The sequence below is a fragment of the Spea bombifrons genome, chromosome 6 (genome assembly GCF_027358695.1).
Source record: "Spea bombifrons isolate aSpeBom1 chromosome 6, aSpeBom1.2.pri, whole genome shotgun sequence".
Lineage (NCBI taxonomy): Eukaryota > Metazoa > Chordata > Amphibia > Anura > Pelobatidae > Spea > Spea bombifrons.
The window spans coordinates 23,916,432-23,932,327 of NC_071092.1; the positions used below are offsets into that span (position 1 = coordinate 23,916,432).

The following is a 15,896-nucleotide window of genomic DNA, read 5'->3' on the forward strand; positions in this document are numbered from 1 at the left end:
AAAACAAAACCAATATAGTGTAGAATATAAGACCAATGCTATGTGTGGATAAAGTGTTGCACTCACAAGTGGAATAGATGATTCAGACCCATCCAAGTTGAATGCAATAATATCTTTAATAATCTTCGTCGACTCTAAAAAATAAACTTAAAATAGTGCAATATCCGGGTAAAGAATTAATGTCACCAGTAAAGAATGCACTCACATTTAGTCCGTGCACCCAAAGTGCTTGAAGCGTGTAAATGAAAAGTCCACCAGTTGTGGGATGTAGAATAATCCAAATCGATCCTTCTAAACGCGTTTCGCCGACTTGGCTTCTTCAGTAGAAGTATAATCGATCCGGTAAGACCAAGAGGTCCATTTCTTCACTACAGGACAGTTGTAAGTCTCTGGTGACATTTTGAAAGGAAGCTCTCCAGGCTCTATATCCTTCAGGACGATCATTGAACTTTACAAGTCCCTTTGCAACTAGTTCACGTCTTGTAAAAAACTTAGCAAAGTCTATAATGGCTTGGTTAACAGCAGGGTATACTGGTGGTCAACTACCCTGGTGCTTCAGCTTTTGCGCGGGCAATGGCAGCAGCACTGCTAATAGATGAAGCTTTTGAGGAGACAGAAGCAACAGATCTTGTTTTGTGTGAATACTTCTGAGACATTGTGCCTTTAAGAAGATGCCTGGCTGTGCAGAGAGTTCTGTGTATATGTAAGCAGGTAGCTATACTATAGCAGGTCTCTGTGTCTTGAGTCCCACTGGCTGGGTAGCCGCTGTTTCACTGTTCTGTCCTCGCTACACGTTACCCCGTGGCGTGTGTGTAGTTTGACATGCAGATAAACCGCCCTATTTTTTCAATAGACAAGACTGTTTGATGAAGTCAGTAGATTTATTGAATTATAGGAAATGTGCGGTGAAACTAGAAAACAATAGAGCAGAAAACATGAATAAACACATGTTCATATACAACTAACATGTCATCATAATACAAGATGGCTGAAACACAACATGTAATAACATAGTTGACATGTGGAGAACTGATCTGCTAGCCACAACTTAAGACAAATACAGCTGCTGCTCCTGAATATTAGAGTCTGTGTAACTGGTGGCAGCTGTGACTGAGAATAACTGTGGAGTAAGTCCACAAGTTTACCAGCGATGCTGCCACATGGGAGCATGGAAGTTAGTGTCTTTCTCTTCTTAGCACAGTCTGTAAAATGGAGTTCATTTCCCAGAATGCCTCACTTCACTGAGGAGGGATGGGAACAGCAGAGGGGCAAATACCGAAAGGCAAAGTCAGCCACTAGATGGAGTGCCTATGTAATTAAGCACACTACACAGTACATATAGATGCTGGAGGCATGACAGGCAGTAATCAGCGTAGCTTTGTCCCACTTAGTGTCATAGACTAGGGTACAAAATTCCACCACACATGAACTAAGTAGACGTGATGCTTGACAAAGATCCATGACCGGGACCATTAAAAGCAATCTAAACTATTTACTAAACTTGTCATAGTCAATAGTCAATTTCAAATGTAGCCAGCACTGGTTAAGAAATCATATGCACTCATTAGGATCGCTGGCATATTTCTCAGGAAAAGGCAGCATGGGAGTCCCCAGTCAGGGCCGGCCTTAGGGGTGTGCGACCTGTGCGACCGCACAGGGCGCCATGGTTGCAGGGGCGCCTGACCGGGACTTAGATTAAAGCATCGTTTTTTTTTTTTGTTTTTTTTTTAAACTTTATTTAACATCATTGATGTTAAATAAAGTTTAAAAAAAAAAACGATGCTTTAATCTAAGTCCCGGTCAGGGGCGCCGAGCGGTTGCTCGTGAAGTTCTCGGCAACCGCTCGGCGCCCCTTACTCTCCGTGACTCCGTCGCGGTGCCAGCATCTCATGTTGAGCGCCGGACTATACCGGCGCTCAACATGAAATGCCGGCAGAGCGAGAAGACGGATGCCTCCCGCTCTTACCGCAGGACTCCGGCAACAAGGTAAGTGGGGGGGGTAGTTTGAAGGGGCAGAGGGGGGGTAGTTTGAAGGGGCAGAGGGGGGGGTAGTTTGAAGAGGCAGAGGGGGGGGTAGTTTGAAGGGGCAGAGGGGGGGGTAGTTTGAAGGGGCAGAGGGGAGGGGTAGTTTGAAAGGGCAGAGAGGGGGGGTAGTGAGGGGGGGCACCAGAGGAGTAGTCCGCACAGGGCGCCACAACGCCTAAGGCCGGCTCTGTCCCCAGTACAAGAGGTTTCACAAGAATTAAGGGGGCCAGCAGGTATGGGTGACGCGTGGGTGAAGGGCATATTAAAGACCATAACAGTGAAAGCACCTAATGTATGCTGCATGGCTTGTAGCTGGGAGTCATGTGAAGAAAGAGTCTACTCCTCTCTGTATAGCACCTGATGTAGCTTTGTGGAATCTATGCTCTGGCACCTGGAAAATGTCACATCAGGAATAGGTGTAAGGATAAGGATCCGCAATGCAGAGTTGACCTGGTACACATAACAGGAATAACCGAATTATAGTCAAGGCAGTTGTAGAACAAAGGTCTATTTGAATTCAAAATCCAAAGGCAGTAGTACAAAAATTTGGCAAAAAAAAATGGAAACCAGTGCAGCACTCAGAACCAGGCAATATTACAGAATAACACCACCCACAGGCTATAGATAGCTATTCCATGGGCAAGGGCTACAAGGACAGTAAGGTTATTTAAGGGGAAGGAAGTACAATCGGGTATGTTCCCCTTTAAAGTATGGAGCAGAAGTTACCCCTTTAAACACACGCATGCTACTTGGAACTAGACACTGTGTAGTTTCATTGAGGATTCCTGTCGTGCAACAATGTATCTGCCATTAGTACTCCGGCGAGTGGGAACCTGGTTATGAATATGGTGGTTGGGGATAATAATTGTGGTTGGGTACTGCAATTAATTAGTATGTTGGCGGTATGATGGTCAGGGGCAACTCTAAATGTATGTAAAGCACATACATACATACATACATACTGTATACCATAAACATACATATATATATATACACGTACCCTCTAACATTTTTTGCATACATGCATACACACACTCTTACAACATACGCATACAATTTCACATACATACACACACCACTCTAACATTAATTCTCTGATAATCAACGCAGCTCACACATGTCCCCTTCCCTCAGCCTCCCTCTTACATTTTAAGCTCTAATTTTTTTAGTAACACTGCAACTTTATCTGTAATGTTTATTACCTTCTGTAACCCTTTCACGACATTTACGGCTGCTGTTAATTACATGCATTGACACGATCGGAAGCTTTGCAGGATCCACGGAAGCCTCACAAGTGAGGCTGCTGGTAGATCATGGGAACCCCCCCCCCCAGATGGCCTCCGCCAAACCGATCATCAAAGATGCTCCAAAGAGCAACCACAAGTGCAATCAGTGAATGGCATTGCTGCCATTCACAAGATGGCGGTGTCCAATGTCACATCAATTAGTTCATAGAGGGTACTGCATTCAACCATGTAGGTCAATGGAGCCCAGCTCACTAAGTTAAGTTAAATAAAATTAGTAACATGTCAAAATAATCCCCACTGTTACAAAAAAGTCCAAATATATATATATATATATATATATATATATATATATATACACACATATATATAATATATATTTATACAAATGAGCAAGTCCTACATTTAGCGCTATATCATCACAAAACTTGTTGCATGGAAAGAGTTAAAATATTGGCATTTAAAATGCCCATGGGGTGCCTAGTTTAAAAAATGTATGATTTGATGGGGTAACTGACTGACCAGATGTCCAAATGCCAAAAAATGCACACCTCCCAAATAACCCAACAAACCCATGCATAGGGGGTACTCGCTGTACTGGATATGTTAGTGAACACATATTGGGGTGTTTGACAGTACCAGGAGCGATAAATTCATAGCTGAAGTACAATATGTGTGAAAAAAATACAAAAAAATTACTACCATAAAGTTTGACAAAGGTTGATGGTAGAATATGTGCGTGGAAATGGTTAAAATGCCAGCATTTGAAATACCCTGGGGTGTCTAGTTTTCAAAAATATATGGTTTGATGGGGGTAAATTGCATTGGCCGGGCTTCAAAGATACCCGAAATAGCACATGATGGAGAATGACCAGATTGCAGGAAAATTGTTTTTGAAATAGCAAACCGCTAATTGTAATTATTGCCCAAAAACTTGCAGAAATAAGCAAAAAAAAACATAAAAACATTGGGTATTTCTAAACTCATGACAAATAGTAGAATCAGTTTTTTTTCAAAAAGGTCCTTTCTTAAAAAAAATCACCATATTTTATCATTTTATTATAGTAAATTAGATGATAAAAATAATGGTATGTTAAGAAAGCCCTGCTTGTCCTGAAAAAAACAATATATAATGTGTGTGGGTGCACAAAATGAGAAAGAAGAAAATTACAGCTAAACAGCAACACTGAAAAATGTTAAAAGAGCCTTTGTCTCACACTGTACTACGAAAAAGAAACAGTCTTGTCATTAAGGGGTTTTGACTTAACGTGTTTTCCCCTATTCTAAACAAAATATATTGGGACCAGAACCAGACAAGTGCAGTGTACCCAAAAATGGCACCATCAAATATAGGACTGGTATTCAATTATTTCCAGGCCCTGTGTATGAAGTTTAGACAATTCGTAGGAATTGATCCATCTGAGTAAGGAAAGTCATAGAGCTACACCAGCAGCAGCAGCAGGGCACTAAGCGGGCACTGGCAGACAGACACATCCAGACACATGTTATGGGACTGAATTTCAACAAAAATGAGACAACATTAAATAATTAATCCCTCAGAGTAAGGGAGGTAATAGAGTGGCAGCACTATAACATCTCTCACTTTTGAATTTTAACCTAACTGGGACAGATTGACTTTCAAGAAAGCCATCTGATCCACCAGGTGCGGGGAGAGCTGTGTTATCTCTTTTGCTGAGCATGCTCTTTTTGTACTGCTTGTCACACACCCCAAGGAGAAGCGTGTCCCTTCACGTTTCAAAACTATTATTTTTAAAGGGCCAACTCACATTTACCCTTGGGATAAAGAAGGCGGCAAACATGTACTGTGGGCTGTTCATGATGGCTTGCATGCGACCTGTCAGCTTCCCTTCCCGATCAGTGTTTTGATCTCCATTTGTAACATATCCACATCTCCGACATTCTAACACTCGCTTATTTCTGGCGGCTATTGTGTTGAAATTACATCATCCAGCTTGTGTATCTACAGAATGCTTGCCCTTCCCCTTTGGAGGGTGAAAAAAGTAAAGAGAGCTGTATTATCCCTTACAAAAAAATTACTGCAGTTTTTCTGACGTAATACTGCAGTTTTTTGGACATGAAAAAACTGCAATACTGCACTTTTACTGCAGTATTACTGCACATTTACTGCATTTGTACTTCACTGTACTGCAGTTGTACTGCAGTTAGTTTTGTACGGAAGTACAAATGCAATAAAGCTGCAGTACATTGAAGTACAACTGTAGGTTTGCAATATTAAAAAAAAAAAGTGCAGTAAATGTGCAGTAAAACTGCAGTACAGTGAAGTACAAATGCAGTAAAACTGCAGTAAATGTGCAGTAATACTGCAGTAAAAGTGCAGTATTGCAGTTTTTTCATGTCCAAAAAACTGCAGTATTACTTCAGAAAAACTGCAGTAATTTTTTTATAAGGGTAGAGAAGGACTATATATTACCGTATTTGCTTATAAGACGACACTGATTATAAGACGACCCCCAAAATCTGAATATTAATTTAGGAAAAAAATAAAAAAACCTCAATATAAGATGACCCTATAGGAAAAAAGTTTTACCAGTAAATGTTAATTCATGTAAACTATTTTTTTAATAAATGCTATGATTGAGAAAAATATTTTGTTTTTATTTCCTTTTATTTTCCAACCTGCCCCCCAGTTATGCACATCTGCCCCAGAAATGCCTTATACCCCCTATATGCCACTGTGCCCCATGATATGCCTTTTAACCCTTTATATGCCACTGTGCCCCATGATATGCCTTTTGACCCCCTATGTGCCACTCTGCCTCCAGAAATGCCTTATACCCCTATATGCCACTCTGGCATTTAGGGGGTTAAAAGGCATATTATGGGGCAGAGTGGCACATAGGGAGGTATAAGGTATTTCAGGAGGCAGAGTGGCATATAGAGGGCTAAAAGGCATTTCTGGAGGCAGAGTGGCATTAAGGGTGTTAAAGGGCATTTCATAGAGCACTCTGTCTACAGAAATCCCTTATGCCCCCATTATGTCCCCACACCGGTGCAGGGAACTCTGATCTCTGACAGTCGGGGAAGGTCTGCGCGATGTACGCAGACAACCCCAGCTGCTAACCGCACCTCATTCCGGCTGCAGCAGAAGTTGTCTACGCGAATCGCGTAGACGTCTACACGCTGCCTAGGCTACATGACCGGGGAGCAGTAGCGTACCTAGCGGGGGGCAGTCCAGAAGGGGGTGAGAAAGGAGGGTAACAAGAATATTGAAATAAAGAGTCAGAATGAAAGAGAGAAAATTAATGGATTAATGTGTGGATTAATTGTGTGAATGAGTGAGAGAATTAATGAATTTGTGAGAATGTGACGATAGCTGTTAGCAATTATATATATATATATTGCTATTTTATTTTTTTTACCAATTTTGATGTGTTACTTACTTTTAATAAAAGTGTGAGATTTTTTTTTATGGTGTGGGGGGGTCATTTTCGGTTTTGGCCAAGTAAATGCTGAATTTTTGGTTTCGGTCCAGAATTTTCATTTTGGTGCATCCCTACTAAGCCAGACACTGAAGTGGTAGGCCTATACCACATCAATGTTTGGCTTAGTATATAGTGATAGGGGTTATTCTGCATTATTGTCAATGTCTGGCTCAGCGTATAGTGATAGGGATTACGCTGTACCACTGTCAATGTTTGCCTCAGTATATAGTGATAGGTGTTATGCTCCACCCCATGAATGTATGCCTCAGTATATAGTGATAGGTGTAATGCTGTACCCGTCAATGTCTGCCTCAGTGTATAGTGATAGGGGTTATGCTGTACCCTCGTCAATGTCTGCCTCAGTATATAATGATAGGTGTAATGCTGTACCCCCGTCAATGTCTGCCTCAGTATATAGTGATAGGTGTTATGCTGTACCACCTTCAATGTCTGTGCTAGTATATAACGATAGCAGCTATGCAGTTTTAAAGTATGTGTGTGGGGGGGTGCCACATGCAGGATCCGCCCCAGGTGCCAAATACTCTAGGTACACCCCTGCCGGGGAGCCAGAAGCACCGGTAAGTTTGGGGAGAGGTTAAATGGGGGGCATAAGACAGAAGGATCCAGGTCCCCTGCAGTGCTAGATCTTAGTCTCATAGTCAGAACTATTTGAGGTCTGATTTGCTCTGAAAAAAATATTGTCTTATAATCGAGCAAATACGGTATTATAGACTAGTGTGAGGGAGATATCTTTACCTCCCTAACTAGCCCTTTGCTGCCACCTGCTGTTTAGTGGCAAGAATGTACATTCATTTTCTGATTGTGTTCATAGGCCACCGCAAAACCCAATTGATTCATTGATTAAGTGGGGGCGGCATAAATGGGCATCTATAATTCTGCCTTTCAACATTTGTGCAATATAGAAGTGTCAGATTATCAGAAAAACTCTTAACTTTGCATTTTGCTCTGTGCTTTTTCAGGCATTCTTTAAATCCACACCTAGGAAGAGTAACATTAAAGCATTTAGACGTACTTTTTTAACCCTTACCAATCTGAGATCTCGTTTGTTCGGGGGATAGTTCACATTCGGCAGTGCTTCTTGTGGAAAGAAAACCCAAACTTGTAGGACAAGGCAGCTCTAACAAACACCTCCAATACCATCTACTTGATTGAACTCCAGGTTGGCTAAAGTTAAAGTTAAAGATCAGATCAAATTGAATGGCCAATACGTGCAGAAATCCAGATAACATACATTTTCCTGCAACTGTAAAAAAAATGATGTTGCTAACCAGCATGTAAAATTGGGAACTCAGTTATACATATGCATAGACACTCACTGGCCACTTTATTAGGTACACCTTGCTAGTATGGACTCCCTTTTCCCTTCATTCTTGGCATACTTTCCTCAAGGTGCTGGAAACATTCCTCAGAGATTTTGGGCCATGGATATGATGACATCACGCAGTTGCTGCAGATTTGTCGGCTGATGATGTGAATCTCCCGTTCCTCCACATCCCGAAGGTGCTCTATTGGATTGAGATCTGGTGACTGTGGAGGCCATTGGAGTACAGTGAACTCATTGTCATGTTCAAAGAACCATTTTGAGATGATGTGAGCTTTGTAACATGGTGCATTATCCTGCTGAAAGTAGCCATCAGAAGATGGGTACACTGTGGTCCCAAAATTATGGATATGGTCAGCAACAATATTCAGGTAGGCTGTCGCATTTAAACAATGCTCAATTCCCCCCAAACCATTACACCACCACCACGTTGTTTACGCTAAAGTCTGACCCTGCCCTCTGAATGTTGCAGCTGGAATCAAGACTCTTCAGATCAGGCAATATTCTTCCATTGTCCAATTTTGGTGAGTCTGTGCGAATTGTAGCCTGAATTTCCTGTTCTTAGCTGACAGGAGTGGCACCCGGTGTGGTCTTCTGCTGCTGTAGCCCATCTGCTTCAAGGTTCAACATGTTGTGCGTTCAGAAATGGTATTCCGCATACCTTGTTTGTAACGAGTGGTTATTTGAGTTACTGTTGCCTTTCTGTCATCTTAAACCAGTCTGCCCATTCCCCTCTGACTTCAACAAGGCATTTTCATCCACACATCTGCCACTCACTGGATATTTTCTCTTTTTCGGACCATTCTCTGTAAACCCTAGAGATGGTTGTGCATGAAAATCCCAGTAGATCAGCAATTTCTGAAATACTCAGACCGACCCGTCTAGTACCAACAGCCATGCCATGTTCAAAGTCACTTAAATTGCCTTTCTTCCCCATTTTGATTCTCAGTTTGAACTTCAGAAGGTTGTCTTGGCCATGTCTACGTGACTGCGACCGGGCCCTGCAGTTCTGCCAGTCAGGGGGGCCCAAGGGGTGCCGAGCGGTTGCTGAAAACGACCACTCGGCACCTCTTGGGTCCAGGACTCCTCTGCTCCCTGCCGCCTGCCTCAGCACTGCCCAGAGCGCAGCGTTGGGAGCGTGAGGCGTTTGTCTCGAGTGAGACAAACGCCTCACGTTCCCAACACAGGAGTTGACGGTAAGTGACCTACAAAGGGGGGTAGGGAGGGAGTGGGTAGATCGTGAGGGGGGGGTAGATCGTGAGAAGGGGGGTAGGGAGGGAGAGGGTAGATCGTGAGAAGGGGGGTAGGGAGGGAGAGGGTAGATAGCGAGAAAGGGATAGATGGGTTGGGGGGGCCCCCTTAACAGATTCTCGCACCAGGGCCCTGATGTTTCTAGTTACGCCCCTGGCTGATGCCTTTAAATACCCAAGCCTATTTTCAGTTTTGGTTCTGTGAGGCGGCAGATACGGGCACCAGAAAACACAGGTGGAAACCCCAAAAGCAGGCAAATTGCAGTAACAAACAGCTGAGGATAGGAACATGTAGCAAAAACACCAAGGATAGCCGAGGTCTGGTACACGGAGAGGACACGCCAAGGATAGCTGGGGTCTGGTACACGAAGAGGACACGCCAAGGATAGCCGGGGTCTGGTACACGGAGAGGACCCGTCAAAGATAGCCAGGGTCTGGTAAACGGAGAGGTCACGCCAAGGATGGCCAGGGTCTGGTACATGTAAAGGATAGCAAGCAATACAAGGGTAATGGGTCTGAACGGCACAAGAACTGAGCACTGAATGTATCTCAGTGCTCAGTTTTTAAAATTCCGCTAGTGGCCGCCACGCTCATAGACGTGACGTCACTCACGCGTGTTCCCCACCGACTGTGTCAGGGAACACATATGGTTAGTTGAGGGCGCCCAGAGGAGACCATGCGGGCAGTGGAGGAAGAAGGGACAGACGCGGCGCAGGACCTTCCTCCCGGAGCGGGTGAGCGGCTGTGCCAAGAATCCCGCCGTTGGTTCAGACAGGTTCGTCTATGTCCATAGTCTTTTTTGGTGGAACACTCCAGGACACGCTCTGCCACTCCGACACCCAAACACAAACACTCCAGGACACGCTCTGCCACACCAACACCTAAACCCATGCACACCAGGACACGCTCTGCCACATCAACACCCAAACACACCCACACCTCAAGACAGGCTCTGTTACACTGACACTAGCATCAGGACGGGCTAAGCTAATCTATATATATATATATATATATATATATATATATATATATTTATTTATTTATTATTTTCCACACTGCTTATGTCTTTTGTGGTTTTTTTTGCCCCTTTGTGTATTGCCCCCAGCCTGCCCCCCTTTTGGTATTGATTTATGTGATGCCGTCAGCCCGCACATGTATTTGTGCACTCCAGCGAGACCCCCATTGTGTATTTATGCCTCCAGCCAGCCCCACATTGTATATTAATTCCACCATAAAGCCCCCCCTCTTTAGTATTGATCTATGTGATGCCCCCAGCCAGCACCCCCTTGTGAATGAATGCACCCACACCCTTGGGTATTACCCCAGCAGCCCCCCTGTGCCACGCCCACCAACTTACACATCTATGCCATCACACACATTTTCATTCACTCATTCATTCAGATACTCATTAAGTCACTCATCCATTCACTCAATCTCACATACTCATTCATACAGCCTACCCCTGAACGGCAGATGTCTCTGTGCTGCTTGCAGACTTCCGCAGGGGCCCGCAGCTCCCTCCTGTGTTGCTTGCACTCTGTGCGCACAACTGCTGTCCAGGGGAAGCAGATGAGTAGCAGGGTTGCGTGACATATGTGACGTGACTCCACTGGATTCCTACATTCCCTTGTCGGTACAAAAGACATCATTCACATACTGTGCACGGGTTAGTAATGGGTCCCCCCTTTTGCCCAGCGTTAAAGACGGCCACACATAGGCCCAGTCAGTCTGGCCCTGAGTGGTCCTATATTCAGGTAGGGGCCTGGGGCTGCAGCTCCATCAGCCCCTACGTTAATCTGGCCCTGCAAATAGGTCACTGGGTTTAAAAATATGATTCCTTTAGGCCCAAAACAGAAATAGCAATGAGAAGGCTTAAATAATTACTCCTAAGTCCTCCTTTTCCATTGTCACTGACAGAACAGTGTCCCAATGCCATATGCTGCCACTGGATTTTTATGTCCAAGTGCATTATTTTCTCTTTATCAACATTAAAATATAGCTGCCACACTCTCAAAGTCTTCTAATTTACTTAAATCATTAGCTATTTGATTTGCTCCACCTGGAGGTCAACTCTGTTGCAGACATTTGTATCATCTGCAAAAAGACTTATGTTTTCTACGGGGGACAGCGTTGATTACAGTACTGAAATCTAGATAGGAAATATCAACAACTTTTACACAGTCAAAAAAATAAATACGGTACAGCAATGTCAGAGTTGAGCTCCAAGATACAACATCATATACCAGTGCTCAGCATCAATAGACGACACACATCATGAAGGAGAACTATATTGATGTTTTCAACATATTGGAGGACGATGTGACTTTTCCCACTAACACTCCCAGTTATTTATTATTATTATATCTATATACCATGATTCACTCAGCAGAATTGAGTTCATTTGCATGATCAAAATTAAGAACTTAAGTCATATCTCTATGGGTTACTTATATTAACTTCCTAATAAAGCGATTATGTGATTACCTTATAGTTCAATTAAATACAACATTACAATATATGCTATATGGACAAACCCATTGGGGCACCTGACCATCACACCAAGAGGGACTTTGATGACATTGCATGCTAAACATATGGATATTAGTATGCACTTGGACCCGCTTTGGCAGTTATAACAGTCTTCCACTCTTCTGGGAAGGCTTTTTACAAGATTTTGGAGTGATTTTGGCACGTTCATCCAGTACATTTGTAAGGTTAGGCACTGATGTTGGACTAGAAGGACTGGCTCACAGTCTCCATTCCAGTTCATCTTAAAGGTGCTTAACAGGGTTGATGTTAGGGCTCTGTGCATGCCGCTCAAGTTCTTCCACACCAAACTCATCCAACCATGTCTTTATAGACCTTGCTTTATGCACTGGGGCACAGTCATGTTGGAATAGAAAAAGGACCTTCCCTAAACTGCTCCCACAAAGTTGGAAGCATATCATTGCCCAAAATGTATTTATATGCTGAAGCATTAAGATTTCCCTAACTCCTGAAAAAAAGCCCCATACCATTATCTCTCCTCCACCAAACAGTTGGCACAATGCAGTCAGGCAGGTATCCGCAGACTCACTCATCAGACTGCCAGAGAAGCGTAATATGTCACTCCACAGAACACGTTTCCAATGCTTTAGAGTAGAGCCCTGCGCAGGACTACTTTTTTAACCCCGCTCCCGCCACATTTGTGGCCAATCCCGCCCGCTCCCGCCACATTTGTGGCCAATCATGCCCGCCTCCTTACCTGATTTCCCGCACAGTCCTGCGCGGCTGCCCTCGAGTTGTTCCCTTACGGCGTCTCTTCTCTTGCTCCGCCCAGGAACAAGGCGGAGTCACAGGAAGTGACGTCACATCACGTGACTCTGTTTTGTTCCTGGGCGGAGCAAGCTAGGAGACACTGTAAGGGAGCAGCAAGACGGCAGCCTTGCGGGACTGCGCGGGATTACCGTGACCCGCAGGTACAGTGCCTGACCGCCCGCAGCCCCAGCAAGACCGCCCGCAAGTTTTTTGGCGGGTCCCGCCTCCCAGTGCAGTCCTCTACTTTAGAGCCCAGTGGTGACGTGCTTTACATCACGTCATCCGACACCTGGCATTACACTTGGTGATGTGAGGCTTACATGCAGCTGCTCACCCACGGAAACCCATTCCACGAAGCTCCCACCACAACAGTTTTTTTGCTGATATTAATGCCCCGCGGAAGTCGGGAACGCTTTACCTTTGGAATCAGCAGAGTGCCAGCGACTTTTACACAGCACACGCCTGAGCACTTTGTGCCTCAATGTGGTACCATGTACAGCTGACCGTGGAATATCTAGCAGGGGTGAAATTTCACAAACTGACTTTAGAGTTGGCATCCTATCTCAGTACCATGCTTCAATTCCTTCAGAACGACCCATTTTTGGCTTTCCCCACACGTTTGTAAATGCAGACTGCATGTGCTTGATTTTATACACCTGTGGCAATGGGTCTGATTGAAACCTTAGCCTGACACCTGAATTCAATCATTAAGAGGGGTGTCCCAATAAATGTGTCCATATAGTGTATATCTACTTACTGTATTGCAATGTTTGATTCTTTTTTCTGATCGATCTGAGGGCACTCCGCTTTTTAATTTTAATTCTAATTTTAATTATTTATCTCTCGGGGGTTAGTTAACCCACATTAAATTCCTTTGTAAGTTATTAATAAACATTATAAATATCCTCCATCCACCTCGGTCCTTAGCAAATACCCCCAAGCTATTGATCATCCACACACAGCTTCCCTGCTACCCTACACCAACATGGCTGAAACAGCCCTACTCCTAACGCGGGAGCCTATGGCAGGAGGGGTCACGTGATGACGTCTCAAACCCCGTCTCGCCGCGTCCCTCACCGTCACTGACGTAGTGGAGACTCTGTGCGCGTGCGCAGCAGGTGAAAGAAGGGATCCGGCCGGTCAGAAACCTTACCCGTCTCCGCGAGCCCCTTGACTGCCTGCACCGGGCAAGTAAGAGAGACGGGGTGTGCGGCCGCGAGCAGCTTATTCACACAATGACTTTGCCGGGCAATTATATGCGTGCTGTGCGGGGCCTGTGTGCTTACAGTGGGAAGTCCGGCAAGGCTATTAAATAACTCCCATTTATTTGCGAGCCTGTGCTTGGAATGCAGCTGTCTGCTCGGTCATAGACTAATTTAAGGGCCCGAGCCACGGCTCGTCTCTTTAAATAGCTTAATTTACCTCACATCCTTCTTTTTAAGCTGCACTCTGCGCGCTCACCCCTGCTTAGAGGCCTAGTTTTGTGTATACTGTGATGCTGCTATTTTTAACTGTATTGGGGAGTGATTTGCAGTCACTGGAGCACAGCTAGGCCTGTCATTTTGGCTATTTTGTTATCTAAACACGTTTCATTCAGGTAGTAAATGACGAAAATGATTGGCTATGCTGAGAAATTTAAGTTAAAATGCATATGGTCGCTTTGCTTTACAATATGGTATGTGTGTATTTTAAGGTTGGATATGCCCATTACCAGGATACATTGTTTTATTAAACATGGCTTGTTTTTAATGGGAAGTTTGTTTGCCGTAGCTACTCTGTTATAATGTTGTGTTGTCAGATTCTGTGTTTCTATGAAACATTACACTCCTATTACGTAAGACTGAGGTTGCAGTGTTGCTGTGTGAAATGAGATTTTTATGCTTCTAGGTATGTTTTTGTTCATCATCATTTAGATGATGACATTTTATTTAAATGCTTAATTAGCTCTTTTTTTGTTCTTTACACAGGGATTTTGTTTTTTGACTTTGTATGCCGATCATAGCCAGGATTCCCCACCTTGCTGGCTGTAGTCACACACGGAGCTGGTGAAAGGTATGATCACGCACTCCTTTCAGTTCAGAGCAAATCAGCAAATCCATTCAGCTCTATTCATTCATTATTTGCATTTTCATTGAGAAAAATGTATTCTGGAAACAGCTTTTTATTTCAAAGCACTTTTTTTTTTCTGGAAAATGCCAGTTTTTGAGTTGCAGTGAGGTACATTTGCTTTGTTTCTCTTGTTAACTAAATTAACTAAAAGCCCTGTCGTACCCAAGACACTTTGAGGTGTGTAACATAACTTTCACCTGGCTGAGAGAGAACCCATATAGCGGTGAGCTCTAATTGTTAAATGTTTACTTGCTTACATCAAATACTTAGTATGGATAATTTTAAATTTCTTGTAAAACGAAAGCCTGCAAGTTTCCTGTATTAGTTAAGAGTACATTTTCTTACTCTTTATTTCAGACAGTACCTGAGTGTGATTCTGCACCATTTTGCACACAGTTTTCTTTCCCATGCAGACGAATGAGGGAGAAACACTTAAAGAAGGCTGTCCCAAGGTCAGTGCAGTTGTGAGAACAGTTATGTTGGCAGATTAAGCTGCACGGGCTTGCCGTTTTTGATTGGAATAGGTATTTGATTTAATAATCTTTCCTTTCCATGTAGCGAAGGCTATAAATGTGATTGTCTCTGAAGTTACCTCTGAAGAGCGATCCTTTAAGTGTATAGGTTTAGCATAGACAACCTCAAGTGAAATAGCGATTGTGTATTAAAAAAAAAAAAAGATTTTTGTGCCAAGTCTGAAATGTTTTGTTATGGCTATAGAAACCAATGGAATGGGTCTGCTAATTAGGCCATACTTTAAATATTATATTGCAAGAGGATCACTTTATTGAATGTTCTGGAATCCTTTTTGATACATAACTTCAAACAATCGTTAGATGAACAGCTTGTCTTACAGCATAATGAATAAAAAGAACAAATATATTCTGTAATTTTGCTCATGACTATGGTTATTGCTAGTATTACCGCTCCCATCTCCTGGCAAATTCCATCTGAGATGTAGTTGTGGCATCGCAAAAAGACATTCAGCAATGTTTATGTAATATGTGTGCAACCCGTTTCAACTACAGTTCAATCAACCCATCATACATTTGTGTTGTAATGTAATGTTGTAGCAGACTTTAAGCATTAAGCCAGTAGTTTAATTAGCAGACATTTCTGTTGTGACATTCATTTCCATGCTTTGCTACAGGCATTTACCTATAGGTGC

The 15,896-nt window shown here is 43.4% G+C and overlaps 1 protein-coding gene across 1 annotated transcript in view; it reads left to right on the forward strand.

The window, feature by feature from the left end:
• Nucleotides 1-13,707: 13,707 nt before the first annotated feature.
• TNRC6B (trinucleotide repeat containing adaptor 6B) overlaps nucleotides 13,708-15,896 on the forward strand; it is a 52,237-nt gene continuing 50,048 nt past the window's right edge. The window contains exons 1-3 of the mRNA XM_053468656.1: nucleotides 13,708-13,813; nucleotides 14,590-14,674; nucleotides 15,089-15,183. Of these exons, the coding sequence (XP_053324631.1) occupies nucleotides 15,149-15,183 (35 nt within the window). The 5' untranslated portion in view covers nucleotides 13,708-13,813; nucleotides 14,590-14,674; nucleotides 15,089-15,148. The remainder of the gene's footprint in view (nucleotides 13,814-14,589; nucleotides 14,675-15,088; nucleotides 15,184-15,896) is intronic.